Source organism: Ambystoma mexicanum, chromosome 2q (genome assembly GCF_040938575.1).
Source record: "Ambystoma mexicanum isolate Mex_15411 chromosome 2q, UKY_AmexF1_1, whole genome shotgun sequence".
Lineage (NCBI taxonomy): Eukaryota > Metazoa > Chordata > Amphibia > Caudata > Ambystomatidae > Ambystoma > Ambystoma mexicanum.
In genome coordinates, this window is record NC_090924.1 from 497,920,783 (window position 1) to 497,937,933 (window position 17,151).

Genomic DNA, 17,151 nt, shown 5'->3' on the forward strand with positions numbered 1-17,151 from the left:
GTTTTACAGTAGCAATACTGTAATTATGCATTATGTAACCTATTACATTTTTAGAAAAGGAATTGAAAGCCTTCTTTTTAAATAAAAAAATGACTAACTCATACTGGTCTTTGGCAGACAGGATACCGTTAGCTTAATAACAGTATTATCCCGATTATTTCTGGTTTGCAATGATTTGAAATAGAATTTGCGTAGCACTCCCACACAGCCTGTTTGTCACATGAGTGAAGGGGATGATTACTGCTGCACTCTCTTTCCATTAGCCCCTTTGAACTTGCAGTGAACAAATAAAAGAGGGTGGAGAGAGCTCTGAAGGCAAGAGAGGACTGCAGAGTGAGGTGTGCTTTCATTGAACGGGGTAACTTAAATAGCTGAAAATAGCATGGTTCAGGCGGATATCTTGCGCTCACACCATACACTTATGCTTAAGTGACAAAAAATTATTATTATTACAGCGGCTGTGTTTTTGCGTGAAGAATTAAAACCACTCAATTTTGAAAAACAATATGCCAATTGACTTTTTTGGATAAGACTTCGAATGAATCTATGAATAAGGATGTTGGACTTGTAAAACAATAATAATAATTTGTCACTTAAGCACAAGTGTATGGTGTGAGCGCAAGATATCCGCCCGAACCACGCTATTTTCTGTTTACTTGATACAAGCTTTTTGGGAAGCTTGAGGGCAGTTTATCACTTGCTGCCGACTTTTCATTTTAGGATTGTAGAGTGGTAAATAGCGCACGCAATTTAATAGCGATCCCACAATACTGTGAGCCTAACTTAAATAGCTAACTTTGCTACACTAGTGCCAATTTAATTAGCAAACCTACAGAATTGCATAGCAAATTGCTCCGCGATACTGCATATTTTATGCCTTGGACGTATTACCTTGTGAATCTCATTCTGAAATATCTCCGCTACTGATGACTCTTACACCTGAATTAACCCTAGGTCTGTCGTGAAGGTTGTGATCTATCGTGAATCTGGATGTCACTCAAGTTAGTGGTATCCTTTATTTAAGTCCAGTTTGGAGAATACTTTCGATCCATGTATCGAAATGCATCATATCTGTCATTCTGGGTGATGGATGTCTTTCTCTTTCTATAGCCTGATTCGGGGTACACTTTTTCACGCACAGATGGACCTGCCCATTGTTCTCCCTTTTGAGGAACTAGCACTATTGGGAACACCCAGGGTGTTGGTCCTTTTGTGTGCTCAATTATGTCCCGTTTCAGCAGTGCCTGTATCTCGTCTTCCTATTTGAGAATGTATGTTCAGCAGGATGCCTCCTTTAGTGTTGTGTAACATGTTTGTTTCATTTATGTGTAATTGAACTCGTCTGTTCTTTAAGTTGCATAGGCCTTGGAACTGTGCTGGATATAGCTTCATGACCATGACTTTTGCACTCGACATGTATGCTGACATTATTCTGTACAGGATATGCAGTAACCCCATTTGCATTGCTGATTTAAAGCTAAGGATGCATCCTCCTGATATGTCTCCTCTGACAACATAGGCATTCTTGCTGCTTTATCTTTGTATGCGCATGTGGTTCGGAAAATCCCTTTGCACAGAAGCGCCGTCTTTGAGCCATACTGGTATATGTCAACATCAGGTGTCAGCAGTTTAGCAGCGTATTTATGTCCTGCATACGTTACTTCACCCATGACGTTCAAGGTTGCTCTTGTGTCAATTAAGAATTCTCAAATGCTACCATTCACTTGAAGTAGGAACGTAGAGCTGTGCTCCATCACTGTCTTGTTCCCTATGGCGTATATATATATCCTCTCTTGCTGTCTCCACTGGATGACTAATCCGGCTCCTCTTGACGCCTTGGTGACTCTTCCAGGTATCGCACCTTGTGACATGTCGACCTCCTTTTGTAGTCCTCCGGCCTGGAGTTTTGTCGTGACTCTCTGAATCCCGCTGCTGACTTCGGGGTCTCTGTGGAGACATTTGACTTTTTTCTGGTGATGATCTTTGTCGTGGCACTGCTGGTTTTCTTCTCTCGTATTGAGAATGTGCCACATTTTTCCATGATCTTCTCGTCTCACTTACACGTTGTCCATATTTGAAGTTTCCACACATCGATTGAAAGTGATTGTCTCTGCCACAGGCAACACACGTGTGTCCAATGGCTGGGCATGTCCCTTCATTGGGATATTCATATCCACATCTGTAACATTTACATTGTGGAGTGTTTATTTGCTGGTTAGCTGCACTGTTCGGACAACCAGGTGCTAGGATCATTGCAATATCTTAATCTTGTCCATGGCGTCCACCTGCATGTCAGTGGCATTGCCCTGCGAGCGAGCATCGGAATCTCTTGCAATGATCTAGTTTTCTGTAGATGTTTCTTGCAGAACCCCGAGGACCCGCACCGTACAATTGTCTGTAAGCGAAGAGCTTCTTCTGTGGAGTAATGATCAAAGTCACAATATTTTATTCTCTTTCTTAGTCGCGTGACAAATGTGTCCAGAGACTCGCCCTTTGTTTGAGTGTTGGTTTGAAAGTCATGTTTCATAATCATTTTTCCTGTGTGGAACAAAATATGCGTTTAGGAAGTCAACCAGTCCTACAAACGTGTTTGTGCCTCCCTCCAGCATCTCATAAACAACATCTCTGACTGTGGGCCCAATGTATACCCCTTATATGTCGATCTTCTCTAACGCCCATTGTATCCAACTACACGTATAAATCTTTGAGCCATCTGGACCGATATTACGGTTATGTCGAATGGTGGCAGTGCCTGCAATTGTATGGTGTTGTGGGCGGTGTCAACTCTGGTGGGTTGGGAGGGAGGAAAGTTCAGTGACATAGGGCCTCATCACGACTTGGGCGGTAACGCTGGCGCTATCTGCCCTACCGCCGAACTCACCGGCGCTAATAGCGCCGGATCACGAGTTTGGCGGTAATGTTAATCCCCATTCCCCATTGAGCCCATTCGGGAATGCCCCATTCCCCATTGGGCTCAATGGGGAAATTTCGCGCTAATACCGCCGGACGATGAGCGCTAATCTTCGGCGGATTTCACCCCAGCTCAGAGCTACCGCCGGATTTAAGGGTTACCGCCAAAGTCGTGATGAGGCCCACAGTCACGTGTCCCCTTCTGACATGGTGATCTTGTATCACATTTTCATGCAAGGGTTTTCGTGGACAACGCTTGTCATCAGTATGTCTGCTAGCTTTGTGAGATGGCACACCCGCCTCCTTGACCTCATGCTCATTGTCAGCACCTGCCTATGAGATGTGTGAGGCTTCTGTATGAGGTGCAGAAGTAAGACTCGGACACAGAGGTGATATCATTTTGGCTATAAAGTTTTATTAACCAATAAAAGTGTTGGAAGAACACCCTCTATGCCCCTAAAGCTCCCTGCCTCAAATAAAACAATGGAAAACATCAGGATGTCAAACAAATAGTCCCTCAATGTTGTGGCCAAAAACCCTGCTTCTGACCCTAACACTAATAACCTAAATCTAATGGCACGGCTGATCGGTCCAGAACTTGGAGATAATGAAAGTTCTTGCCAACAGAAAAGTTCCCTATGTCTCGGGTGGTCAAAAACAATGAGAGACAGTCCAGAGGGGGCACAGATCATGATGGTTGCGCGAGACGGAGCTCTGTCAGAGGCCGTCCTGCCTTTGCTTTCTGAGCATACTCCCCGGTGCAAGGTAGTTTTGGCCGTGCACGGGAAGCAGAAGTGCCGTGCTGGGGACTGGTGGCCAGTGCCGGTTCTGTGGATGTGTCAGTGTTTGGGGCGGTCTCGACCCCAGACGGGACCGGCGAGCTGAGCCGAGATTGGCCCAGGAGGTGTGGCATGCACCGAAGGGGAGCTGGAGCCACCCTGCAGCGTGGATGGGGCTAAGTGAGGTGGCTGAAGAGGCCCACAATTGCCGGCCCATGAGAAGGCCCATTACGAGTGGTGGGCATAGCGGGGGAGCCCGAGCTTTCCTTGAGCGGGTGCCTGTTGAAGCAAGTGTAGGAGCTGGTGCAGTGCTTGGCAGCAGGTGGCGAGGGAGGACGGCCCAGGAGGAGGAGCTCTTTCCGCATTAGGCACGGTGTGGAGTGAGGCACTGAGTGTCGGAAGGGCACCTGCAAAGCTGGCTATTTTGAGAGTGAGCTCAGGAGGCCTGCGGCTGGCGGCTCCCTTGGGAGCAGAAAGGAGACAGCACCCGTTCAAGGGTGAGTGAGGTGGTGCCACGGCGGCACAGTGACGAATGCGCCCAAGGCTCAGATATCCACAGTGCACAGGGTCGTGCAGAGGCCAGCTGAGAGGGAACCACAAGGGGCCCTTGCAGGGAAGGCCCCCACAGTGTGTGCCTGCTGCACAGGAAGAATTTTGCTTCATCGAGCCACAGGAGGCCAGGAATGAAGGGAGCAACAGCCAGATAGGGGGTCAGGACCCCAGTGGAGGTGTGCCTGTGGGGGTGATCTCGGGGTGGTCTTGAGCGGTGTTGTGTCCACCGCATGCCCTGTTAGGAGGGGCATGAGTATGGGGTGGCAAGAAGTGAGCAGCACAGCGCCCCTGCAGCTGCGAGAAGGGGGCCAACAGGGAGCCCCAGAGTTTGCCCGGGTGTGCAGAGGATTGGGAAGCCAAGGAGAACGTTTGCCCAGGATAAAGACTAGGCCTTGGGGAAGCTGGAGAAGGGGTCACTCACATGGATCCAGTCCCTGCAACTTGGCCGGAGGGGGGAGGGGTGGTGCGAGTGACTCTGCGACTATACCAGGTAAGAAGGGCAAGCTGGAGGAGGAGGAGGTTGGGTGGGGGGAAATCCCCACCTAACGAGGGATGATCTGAAGGAGATCCTTCAGGAGATTAAGGCCATCCAGAGAGACATTCCGGCCACCATTTGTGACCTCAAAGGGAGGGTTGATAAACTGGAGGACAAGATGGAAGAGATGGAAAACCACCATGTGCAGGTGGACGTCATGACCATGAGATATGAGGCAAGGTTAAAAGACTTGGAAACGAGTGCAGACACCCTGTTGAAACTTGATGACCTCGAAAACGGGGACCGGGAAAATGACCTTCGCATCCAGGGTCTGAGGGAACAGAAGGGGGAGACAGCAGCTGATGTGGGAAGGAAGGTGCAAGGGCTGATTAATGCTTGCTTTCTCTCGGAAGGAGGTTCAGCTGTGGGGGCCCACAGAGGCTGTGGAGGTGGGGGGCAGAGTCCTGAGATTGATTGTGGTCCGCTTCTTCAGGTACAGGGAGAAGATGGAGGTGCTGGAGAGAGCAAAGCACATGGGGAGGGCCCAGTACGAGAGGGACTCTGTGAAGATGTTCCAGGACCTCTCAGGGCTCACTTTGTCCCGTAGGAGGGACTGTCGCCCTCTCTCGTAGTGGCTGATGAAAAAGGGGGTCCGATATCGTTGATCTTTCCCATTTGCACTGATGTTTGAAAAGGGCAACACAGACTACCTGATTACCTATGGGCAGGAGGCGCAGCAGGTGCTGCAGGTTTTGAAGAGGGAGGATTCGAGCCTGGGTACTGGTGGGGAACAGGGTGAAGCATCCTCCGAGTCTGAATGGTGGAATGCATTCCTGATGAAGAAAAGGATGCCAGGTGGAGGGAAATGTAAGAAGCTCAACACTCCCTCTCCAGTGGTGAAGTGACTGTGACCTGAACATGAGAGGTTCTGTTTGGGAGTGTTGGAGCTCCTCCGGGCTGAGGGTGTGTTTGGTAGGATCAGGGAGGTTAGATGGGTTTTGAAGGGCATATGGCGGGGTAAAATTTTTCCTTGGTGGCCTATCATATGGTGGGCGTCTGTTTGGAGATGGGTGAACGGGGAGGCGAACATATGGGGAGGGTGGGAGGGGAGGTTTTGGGATGGTTGGGTTTTTCATGCAACGGAGGAGGGGTCATATGTTAGTTTGATGTACAGCTATGGTGCATATGGAGGATGGCGGGCGGACATGCTCAGGGTGGAGACATTAGACCTAATGTGCAGTACAGAAACCTGGCTAAAGGATCCCATTGTTCCTGTATGTGAAAATGCTGTTCCAGAAGGGTACATTATGTACAACAAAAATTAGGGAGGGTGGGGTTGGTGGAGGAGCAGCAGTTATAGCTAGAGATACTATACAGCTATTTAAAGCTAACTTTACCTGTAGCGGCTGCGAGACCTTACATCTGAAACTCGCCACACACCTAATGACTGCCTTAATATCATTGTCGTCTATAGGACCTCCTCCTTAATTTCTGAGTTTGATAATGAGCTTAGCTCTCAGCTAATCAACCTCAAATCTTCCAACACATCCACTTTGTTAGTGGGAGATTTAGATAGATGGAGAGGGAACACAGCCGATAAGGAAGCAATATCTTTGGAAAAGACAATGAAGAATATAGGCTTTCTAGTTGGCAACGATGAACCCACAACTCCTCAGGGGAACCAGCTAGACTGGGTCCTCACTCAGAAGGTAACAACTGAACCTTGCATCTGGTCAGACCACTTCTTGGTCACTTTAGAGATAATGCTAAAAAACCTGATCAAACAAACCAAGAACCCTCATATCAAGGTGCTAAGTAGACATTTTAGAACTTGGGTCCAGGGCAACTAAAACCATGCCTATCTAAGATCCTAGAGTCATTTCAAGATAAAGATAGCTGTGAGAACATGCTACAGAAATACTCTCAACACATGCAGGATTTAGTGGAACAAATTGCTCCACTGAAAACTAAACTAGTGAGAAAAAACAACAATCAAAAATGGTACAATGAGGACACCAACAAATTTAAAATTGGAAAAACGAGCCAAGGAAAGGATATGGTGACAAAATTCTACCCTGGAGAATAAAGCCTAAATCAAATGTACAGAAAAGGAGTCAGAAAAGCCAAGGAGAATTATTATAACAATGAAATAGCAGCAGCTACAAATGCCACTAGCAAAATTTTTGAGATACTTAAGGGAATAGAAAAACCAAAGACGCTCGCACCTCCTTTTATTCCCACTAACAAAAGATGGCGAGGTTGTACAAGAAGCATTTTCAGCCAAGAACCAGAAAGCTAGAAACAACGTTCTTAGCCAGAGAAACTGCACACACGACAGCACACTTTGTAGACACTCCCAAACTGGAAGAAAGAAACAGCTTCACTCCTATTCCAGAGGAAGAACTATGCTCAGTACTAGCCAAAATGAAACCCACATAGTGTGCAGAGAATATCCTGCCAACGAAAATCATTTTAGATAACAAAGAGCTATTCTCTACAGTTCTCACCAGGAAAATTAACGCATCGTTCAGCAAGGGCACAGTACCAAGGGAGATTAAAGATGTGACAATAACACTATTGGTGTTATTATATAGCTGGCCTGGATCCAAAAGATCCTAACAATTTACGACCAATCACGAATTCTAATTGTATCTTGAAGATTCTTGATAAAATAGCAACCAACCAACTTCAAAAGAATGTGGAATTCCTAGGTACTTTACACAAACAGCAATCAGGATTTTGAGCGGCCCATAGTACCGAAACTGCCATGCTAGATTTACAGAATCATATGCTGGAATTGGTAGATAAAGGCAAAACCGGGATCCTTATGTTACTTGATCTCACTGCAGCATTTGACCCGGTAGATCACCAGCTATTACAACGAGCACTGGATAAAATAGCTGGCTGCTCTCCAGTGGCCCTGGCATGGTTGTCTACCTTTTTGAAGGATCGGCAAGCCAGAGTACATTGGGGTGACAAATTCTCTGAGGCTGCCCCAATTATTTTTGGAGTTCCTCAGGGAGCAAGCTTATCCCCTCTATTGTTTAATATCTACACGAGAAGTCTCTGCAACTTACTGGGGGGGGTGGTCGGCCAGGGAATGAGGGCTCCCAGATTGACGGTGGTTTCCGTAGCTATATGATGGAAAAAGGTCTTGTGGATGTTTGGAGAGCGTGTCATTCGGGGATAAGGGGCTACACTTTTTCCCCGACACATGGTACTCTGACACAGATCTACTAGTCCCTGTGGCGATCTGATGACCTGTTGCTCAAAGACATGGGTTTTGTGGAGGAACTTAGAAAAGCGGTGGGTGACTTCTTGTTTAATGACACAGGGGAGGTGGACTTCAACGCAGAGAGGGATCCTGATAGGAGAAGATGCAAAAAAGAAAAGGATTAGGACCCTTTTTTGGTGGAAAGGTTGAGCGAACAGATCTGCAAATTAGAGGCCGATGGGATAGGGGGCACAGGTGCCGATCGGGTAAAGCTTAGGTTGGCGAGGGAAAAGAGGCAGAAGGAGCTGGAGGTTGGGAATGTAGTGTCTAGCCTTCAGTCCTTTGCGACAGCGCTATTATGAGAAAGGGGACAAGCTGGACGCAATGTTGGTGTCCCGCCTTCAAGGACAGTGGGCAGGTGGTTTGGTGGGGTCAATTGAGGATGTGCAGGATAGGCTTCACTCCACCACGACGGGTGTATTACACAAATTCGCTGATGGAACAGTGGTGGATGAGGGGAAACTCGAACAATACTTGCAGGGAGCCTCATTACCATGTCGGGACAGGGGGGAGGTGGAGGAGTTGGATGGTCCCATTGCCCGGACGGAGGTGCTGACGGGATGAAGGTAGGGAAGATGCTTTGGGACGATGGATATACATTGGGATTTTTTACAGCCTGCCAGTGAGCTGGCCCCCCATTTCGAAAAACTGTTCAATCATACCCTGGTGATGGGGACGGCGCCCAGCTCTTTTAGATGGTCCCCAATATCAGTGATTCCGAAGGAGGGGAGGGATCCCCGGAGCTGCAAATTGTATCGACCCATATCTCTCCTGAACGTTAACGCCAAGATCATTACTAGGGTGCTGGTTTCGAGAATGGAGCGCATTATGCCCCGCCTAGTCCACATGGGCCAGGTTGGATTTATCAGGGGCAGGCATGGGGCGGATACGGTTCGGGAGACACTGGACATGATGAACTTGCCGGGGAATCAGGATGGTAATTACACGCTGTTGGCCTTGGACCCCGAGAAGGCTTTCGATAGGGTCGGCTGGAGCTTTCTATATGGGGTGATAAGGAAATGTGGGTTTGGGGACTGATTTCTCCAGGGGATCCGGGCGTTGTACACTCCCCCCTGCCTGGGCACGGGAGGCGATCAATGGAAAGTGTAGGGTTACTGAACTGCAGTGGGGGACGAGGCAAGGGTGCCTGCTGTCCCCCCTGTTATTTGCCCTATCTTTGGAGCCGCTTGCGAAGCAGCTGAGGGGGGGCAATTCAAGTGGAAAGCGTAGTGGTGGGGGGGGCAGAGAATTTAAACTGGGGTTATATGTGGATGATGCCCACCTGCACCTTAAGAATCCACGCAACTTGGTTCCGGCAGCCATGGTCCTCATAGAAGAATGTGGATCCCTCTTGGGGTGTAAAGTAAACAGTCAGAAGTCTGTCTTGTTCTCGTTTGCTAGGCATGGACAGAGATATGTGGAAGCACTCCAGCAGTTGGGTATGGAAATTCAGGTGGAGAAGGCCAACTCCCCGCCGCTGTTGAATAAACTGTACCGGGAAAAGGTTGCCTGGGGTAGATATAATATTTAGTGGATGTGCCGTTTGAATGCTTTGAAAATGAATCTTCTCCCAAGGGTCTTGTATTTGTTTGAGTCTGCCTGTGGGGATCCCAGAGGTATGGTTGAGGGAGGCAAAGGGGCGGATGCTCCGCTTTCTCTGGCAAGGGCAGAAGCCAAGGGTGTCGTATGATATCTTGGTGCTACCAAAGGACCGCAGGGGTATAGGGTTACCAGATCTAATGCTATATTACAAAGCCACCCATTTGAGGGTGATGGTGCCACCCCTCTGGGATGACTCAGACAGGCAATGGGTATATCTGAAGAATTATCATCTGTGCCCGGCCACGGTGGGGCAGTGGCTCTGGGTCCCAAGGATTAGGGAGCACCAGATATTGGGTGTTTTGTGCGAATTGTGGAGGATGAGTGCCGGAATGCAAGGGGTCACCACGTTGCTTCCACCAGTAAACTATATTTGGGCTATATTTGGGCCCACCAATCCGGGCTGACATACCTGAGCTCGAGAGGTATCAGGGGTGGTTTTAAAGTGGGCTTGCCAGGGTGGGTTAAGCAGCGTTTTATTGGGATTCAAGAGCTAAAGATGGGATTGAACATTGGGAGGCTGACTGTTTTCCTATATTTGAGGCTGAAGGGGGCTCTTACAGCCAGGAAATTGAAGGATATGGTTAACAGAGATCTTGCCCCTTTTGAAAAGATCCTAGATACCCACAAAGGGACTGATTTTGTACTTTACGGGAGCGCTGGTTGGGGCGACTAAGGGATCAGTGGAAGGGCTCATACGCTGGGAACGAAACCTGGGGGTGGAGCTGGACAAGTACCTGTGGGCCCTGATGTGTAGGAGGGTGTTTAAGACCTCGTGGCCTGTTTGTTCGTCTGTCTGTTCAAACTACATGGAGTGAAGCTATTGCACCAGTGGCAGTATGACCTGGTACGGCTCGCAAAAATGTTCCTATTGATGAGCCCTTTGTGTTGGCATGGCTGCTGGGAGATGGCAGATTATTGGCCTATGTGGTGGGGGTGCCAGAGGGTGCAGGTGTTTTGGGCTGAGATCCTGGGGTGGATCAAGGAGGGGGAGGGGGTGGACCGCAGTCTGGACCTGATGTTGATACTGTTCCGATGTGTCAGGCAGAGTGAACATTGGACACAAGAGAGACACAAACTGTTAGTCGCAGGGACATTTTGTGATACCAGTGAAGAATCCAGGGGAAGGGAATCACCCTCTGGAATTAAGGTCTTTTCCATTTTGGAGAACATTTACGTTGGAGTTATTCTACTTTTATTTAAGAACACTTTTTGCAAGTAACAGGGTATGGACCTTTCCCTGGTCACTTTGTTTTTGTTTTAGTGTAAGGGTCAGGATAGATTGTTTGGACACAAGGACAGGTTTTGATTTACGACATCCTGACAAAGACAGATTCCTGGTTTATAGCTAGGGAAACCCCTTTTTAGAATAGGGTTAGGGAGGCATTTTTACAACCCATTTCTTTTGAATAAAAGTCTAACTCAAATATGACAACCTTGTGTCCAAACTTTTAATTTCTGACCCCTCGCCCCCCCCCCCCCCCACTGTTTTTATTACAAATAAAGGTATTTGCCAATCAACATGTCACCCTTGTGCCTGTCTCTTTCTCCTACTACTTCACATTCTGTATTGTCTCGGTTTCTCTCAGGGTCTCAGACCCTCTGATTCTTTGGCTCTTCGGAGTGTGGGTCCCAGATTCACAATGTGCCGTCTCAATAGCTTGGTTTGCTCTTCTGCCAAGCAAATGCCTTTTTCAGCACTGTCTGTTTCTTTCAGGGTTCCAGATTCTCACTCTTGCTTTCATAGGGGTGTGGGTCCCATACTCGCAATACTGGTTCTTGTTTGCTCTCCTGCCAAGCACACCAGTGTTTCTTTCCTTCTCTCTTGGTCCCGGGCTCCCAGACCCTCTTATCCTTTGATCTGCAGCTCTTTCCCCTACTCCCCCGGACCTAGAGCACCTCTCGGTCCGACCACATACCTGTTTCTATGGTTTGCGTCTTCTGAGCACCAGTGTTCCTGGCAGGCTCTGGCAGTGTGAGTCTTCTCTCGCAATGGCAATGTTTCTACCAGTCAATTCTTCTTTGTTGGGCTGGACCCTCCATCTACAGCCACATTTGGGTTCTCTTTTTTGTCTGCAGCTGCGCCGCCAGTCACTACTTGCTTCTCGAGCTGCACTCTTGCTCTCCGGCAGCTTGCCAGATTTCGAGATACCTGGAGGGTTGTTTGGGCAGCGAACAAAGTAGCTCCTTTTGTATGGACTACTTTCGTGCTCCCGTTTGGCTCAGTGTACGGAGTCTCTTGTTGTGCTTCCCTGTTCACGGGGCGGCGACCTTCTGGTTTCCTCCCCATGTTGGTTTCCCTCTGTATTTTTGTATTTCTCCTGACCAATCAAATGCTGTGAGAGGCTAGACCGCTCACTCCTGTCTGGGGTGATCATCATACTTCTGGTCATCATCTTCACTGTACTTGAATTGAACAATATGGAAAGTAACTTTTTTTCTTTCAGGGCTGCTAGTCAGGTCTAACATACTAGGTTGGTTAACCTTACTATACATGATGTTGGCACTGTTTGGAAAAAGGCAAGGAGAGTTTGCAAAGCGGAAGATGGAGGTTTTAATAAGGCGCAGGTATAGGTATACTGCGTTCTCTGGGAATGGTCGTCCCTAATCACATAAGGGGCTTCCTCTCCCATGTGATCCTCCCGCGGTGCACCATCACCAGGGGGACTATTGTACTGTAGACGGACCGCCCTGGCCCCATGGGAAAGCACTCCCCGCCATGAGAGAAGGGACAACATCCACAGATTCTTCACACTTCCCAGCCAGGTCTGTCTTCCAACTAAATAGCTCCTGCTGGCAACCACGCCGACCTCCACACGCAGTCTGGCTGGGCCTGCAGCTCAGGGGTTTGCCTTCCATCTGTCAGATTGGGCCTGCATTCAGCTGGCACTGGTGAGAGACGCCCTCCAGTGTGACACTTGATGGTGCACTACGCCACAGCGATTCGTCACAGATTACAACCAGAGACAACAGAGGGCTCCACCTCGTCGACAGTGTTGTGTGCCTGAGTCCATGGGCGGACCGAGAAGTATCAATATAAGTAAATAGGCGACACAGGGTTCAGGTTTAACGGCCTTCTTTATTCCTCCTCTGGCGCCTACTGTGTGTACTTCTTTCCCCACGTCATGCAAGTCTGCTCCTCCTATTGCCATGGACAGAGAGAGAAGATATGACACACAGCAGCCCAGAAGGGCAGCGTTCCAATCAGAAGAGGACATGGAATGAGGATATTATTGGGCTATTGGGATTGCTGTGTAGGACCAGCACTCCTACAGGTAAAAACAGGTTTAGACATTTGCTTAATATATGGGGACTCTACCGTAGGGCTCGTACTCTTATAGTTAGGTTATAGGTTTTCCAAGACTGCCCCCGAGGATGACCCATGCTTAAACCGGAGAGAGACTGTTATTTTAACACCCCATCTTATTTCCAGTTGCTTTTTCTTTTATTTTAGTTGCTTTCCTTGTTCCTTTACTCACTTCATTCCAATAATGTTTTGAGCCCAAATAAAGGTTTTGAAAGAACAATGTTTGTCTGTGTTCTGTTTGTTATTCGCGTTTGACAGTGCGCCACAGAATGTAAAGCATTGGGACGACTTTTTCCTTTCTTCTTTTGTGCTTCATATTTGTACTCTGATTGCTGAATTGACACTTTCTCAGTGTTTTATATCATTCTTTAAGATCTGTTCTTAAGGTGTATAAAAGACCGCGATTTAGGTGTGTTCTGGTTTTTTGTGGGAAAGGTAGTTGTATCAGTGTGGCTGTGTGTAGTGTTTTATATCCTTTAGTTGCTCAGTTCTACACCTTGTGATGACAGCCTGTTTTCTATTTCCTAGGGTAAACTGGAAGAGAATGATGTGGTGGAAAAATTGAATCTTTTCTTGGACCTACTGCAGTCTTACAAAGTGAGTTGTATTTAATGTTAGGCAGAGCTTCTAAACATGTTGTGATACAGGTATTAGATGCCATATATTTGTGGTTAAAATACGTACTGTGAAACCAGACACATTTTAAGATCTATGATCAAATTGTTTAAATGTAAAGGAATTTCAAATCCAGTTCCTCCATTTATTCCAAATTAGAAAAACTTTACATAAAATAGGGTTGTGTAGCTTTTCAGCATGGATCTTGCATGCATCCATGATTTCAGGAGCCAGCATGTTTGCTTACAGGATACATTATTTATGTATGTGCCACAAGTACTGTAATGCGAATGACTATTCACATCTGTATTCATTTATCGCAAATGAATAACTTCTATCGTGTTCTGTGTGTTTTGATTAACTGAGGACCTATGTGAGAGGCATGAAAAAGGGGTATTGCATAAGCATCAGAGAGCATTGCAAACATACAGCCTCATGAAGAAACAAATGATGAGTGCAACTGTACAGAACAAGGAGCCAGAATCTGTGGAACAACTTGAGTCAAGAATTGTGGCAGTAAGTGTATGCACGGTTAAACTGTGACTGCCTAAAGAGTGCAGTTGGTAAAGCAAATGCTTACCCCCTGCAATTAGCAGTATATTATGAAAGCAACTGTTGAGTACTTCTTGTGAGATGTTGCACCTTGCTTTTCGTGTTGTTCATGATTGTGTTTGCATATGAATTAAATGTAATTTAGAAGGTTGTTCATTCATTTTGTCATTTGTATAGGGCCTTTCACCATAATCGTGGTCCCTATGTGCTGTCGATTGAAAGCCCTCAGAGCGTCCAAAGTATGGGGAAAATGTGGAGGTGCTATTATGCGTGTGTGCATTTTATTTATTTATTTTTATTTTTTTACATTTATAGAGCGCGCTGCAGCCTGAAGGCATCGAGGCGCTAAACATGAAAGTGTACGCAGGCAAGCTAGTGGATACATAGAGAACATGAGGTACTTAGTTGCAGAGTCAGAACGTGGTTACATGTGCTATTGGCATGCAGGCAGAAGTCAAAGCAGGTGGGTCAGACAAACAGCCTGGTTTTCATGGCTTTGGAGAAGGCCAGGTGAGTCAATCGCCCTGAGATGCGTAGGTAGGGCATTCCAGTGTGAGGCTGCTAAAGCTGGGAAGCTGGTGTTGCCCGCACAAACTCTGCAGGTCTTAGGGATGGAAATCAGGTTGGTGTAAGCAGTTCTGGGAGGCATGGAGGAGGTCGGCCGGGATATTTTGTGGCGAGGTAAGGAGCAGCAAGGTCATGGAGACATTTATGGGTGAGGGAGAGGATTTTAAAAATGATTCTTTGGCCATTAGCATTATGAGCGGGTGCTGGGGGCAGGGGGGCCTTGCCTTTGGCCAAATTATGCAGGTGCAGAGTGCGAGAGAAAATCATGGGTTTGCTGTAGAAACAACGTTGAATCCATGTGCAAGGGGCAGTTCTCAGTGTCGCATGCGTTCTAAGTGCGATAATTAAATAATTGTAAATACTCATCCTGCGAGTGAAACATGGAGTGATACATTGCCAATCCCAGGTCCTCCAAGTGCGAAACAAAGACAGTTCCCACTTTACATCCTTACATGTCAAATTGCTGCATCAATGCCTACCCTCCTATGATTTGGAGTTACATACAATGCCGACTACAAAAGAAGATTAAATTGGAACTAGCCTCCCCCAAATTGATCCAATAGCTTGACCTAAGGTATGCTTAAGTGCAATGCATTGCCCACCCTGAGATCCCAATTGAGTGCAATACCCGGCCCACTCTGAGTTTTATCTTGTGCAAGTTGCTGGATACCTTCTTGGGTCCTCCGTACGGGTTGGCGGGGCACAGGTGGGCGGGGATAGGGTGGCAGTGCACAGGTGATGAATGAGAGAATGAGGCAAGGTAGCTAAAGGATGGACAGTAGGGAGGGCGTGTGCATGCGATGCAGTGATTCTTGACTGTGGTAGTTTAGTGCTGAGGTTTAGATGCCTCCTTGAATGTGAAGTCTAAAATGCAACATACCTTAAGGTGTCTTTTAGTTGGGCTCGGATCCTATGCCAATTTCATAACCTTTATTCAATATAAAATCGTTAGGTATAGTCCTAGAAACACATCAATTGCATAGTTGTTCCAAATAGTAGCACAGAATGGTTAAAAGTAATTGTGATACATAAACGTATTAAAAAGTACACCGGGGTAAAATGTCATGGGCAAGTATCTCTACAAATTCCTTCTTATTAACCAAGCTTTATGTACAGATTCGGCTACAGTAATGACCAAAGTCAGATCTTGAGTCTGTTTGCCCATTATAAGGACGTTTGATTTCCACAGATTTTATGCCTGATGAAGATTGGTTTTAAATATAGCCTTCTAAAAATATATGTAGTATTTTTGCTGCCATTTTTTTCAATGTATTTATTTATAGAGCGCTGGAGCCCGCAGCCATAATGGCGCACATCGACACAGGACAACATCTGGACTTTTGGTCAGACAGATTAAAGATTTACTCAAATAGGCAGGCATTTCTTCAAGATGGAAATATTCCCTTCCTGTCACAGTTCGACCGGAAGGTTGTTCCAAGCCAGGGGTGGCTTCAGCAGGGAAGGAACGTCCATTCCCTCTCGTCCTTCTAGTGCATGGGCATATCAATGGATTGGTGTTACTGGAGCCTAATGTTCTTCTGGGTTCATACCGCACCATTCAGGACCGGGCAGCTCCATAAATGCATTCATAGGTCAAGGTATTCACTTTGAACTGGACTCTAGCAGCTACAGCTAGCCAATGTAGGTCCTTCCTTGCGATTGACATGTGTTCTCCCTTCTGAATATTTCTAACGATCCTGACCGCTTTGTTTTGAAGTACTTGAATCCTTTGGAGATTGGCTTTACTGGCTCCAACTAGGCCTCAATTCTGGGCAAGATTATTGGCCTCACTAGTGTTTCGCCATTTTTGATGGTCATTTGTCGCAGCAGCCGTGGATGGTATTGTGATTTTATTCCCGATTGTTTCGGCCTGGATCCCGTCACTTAGGGAAGCCTCAAAATATACACCCAGGCTTTTCACTTTTTTTTAGTACTGTCACACTGTTATCTTCAATTTTGAAGTTCAAGTACATGGGTTCCAATTTAGCTCTGTCCTGTGAGGGACCAAAGATCAATAGCGCCATCTTAGAGATGTTCAGACACATCCAGTTGGATGACATCCAGCCACTGATGGAGTCATAGATGAGTCAATGTATCCTAGTCCTTGGTGTAGTCTCCACTGAGCTCCATCAGCTCCTGGAAGTCATCAGCATAGTTAGTGAACTGGACACCCATGCCGGAGAGCATGTCGCAGAGAGGTTTTAAATACATAATGAAAAGGGATGGTATATTGGTCACCAGGGGGCGCAGGGATGTGCTGACTCTCCTACATTACTCCCCTCCCGCAGGGCACAAACGTGAGATGAGCCACCCCATTTAGCCCTCAGAAGACGTCATCGACCCTACCCCGGCCCAGCTCACATTAGGGAACGTGGCGGTGCAAAATTGCACTGTGAGCTCTGTGGAAAACTGAGGGAAACTCGTGGAAAAACTCTGGCAGCAAAGGCTACTTCTCTGCGCCGTCCCGCGGCACCAGCCAGCAGCAAGGCAAAGCCGCTGTGGAACCTCAATGCCACCTGGA

The 17,151-nt window shown here is 47.2% G+C and overlaps 1 protein-coding gene across 2 annotated transcripts in view; it reads left to right on the forward strand.

Moving 5' to 3' along the window:
* SNX8 (sorting nexin 8) overlaps positions 1-17,151 on the forward strand; it is a 947,621-nt gene that overhangs the window by 791,843 nt on the left and 138,627 nt on the right. For both annotated transcript variants that reach the window (XM_069647618.1, XM_069647619.1), the window contains exons 8-9: positions 13,425-13,493; positions 13,878-14,027. In XM_069647618.1, coding sequence (XP_069503719.1) covers positions 13,425-13,493; positions 13,878-14,027 — 219 coding nt within the window. The remainder of the gene's footprint in view (positions 1-13,424; positions 13,494-13,877; positions 14,028-17,151) is intronic.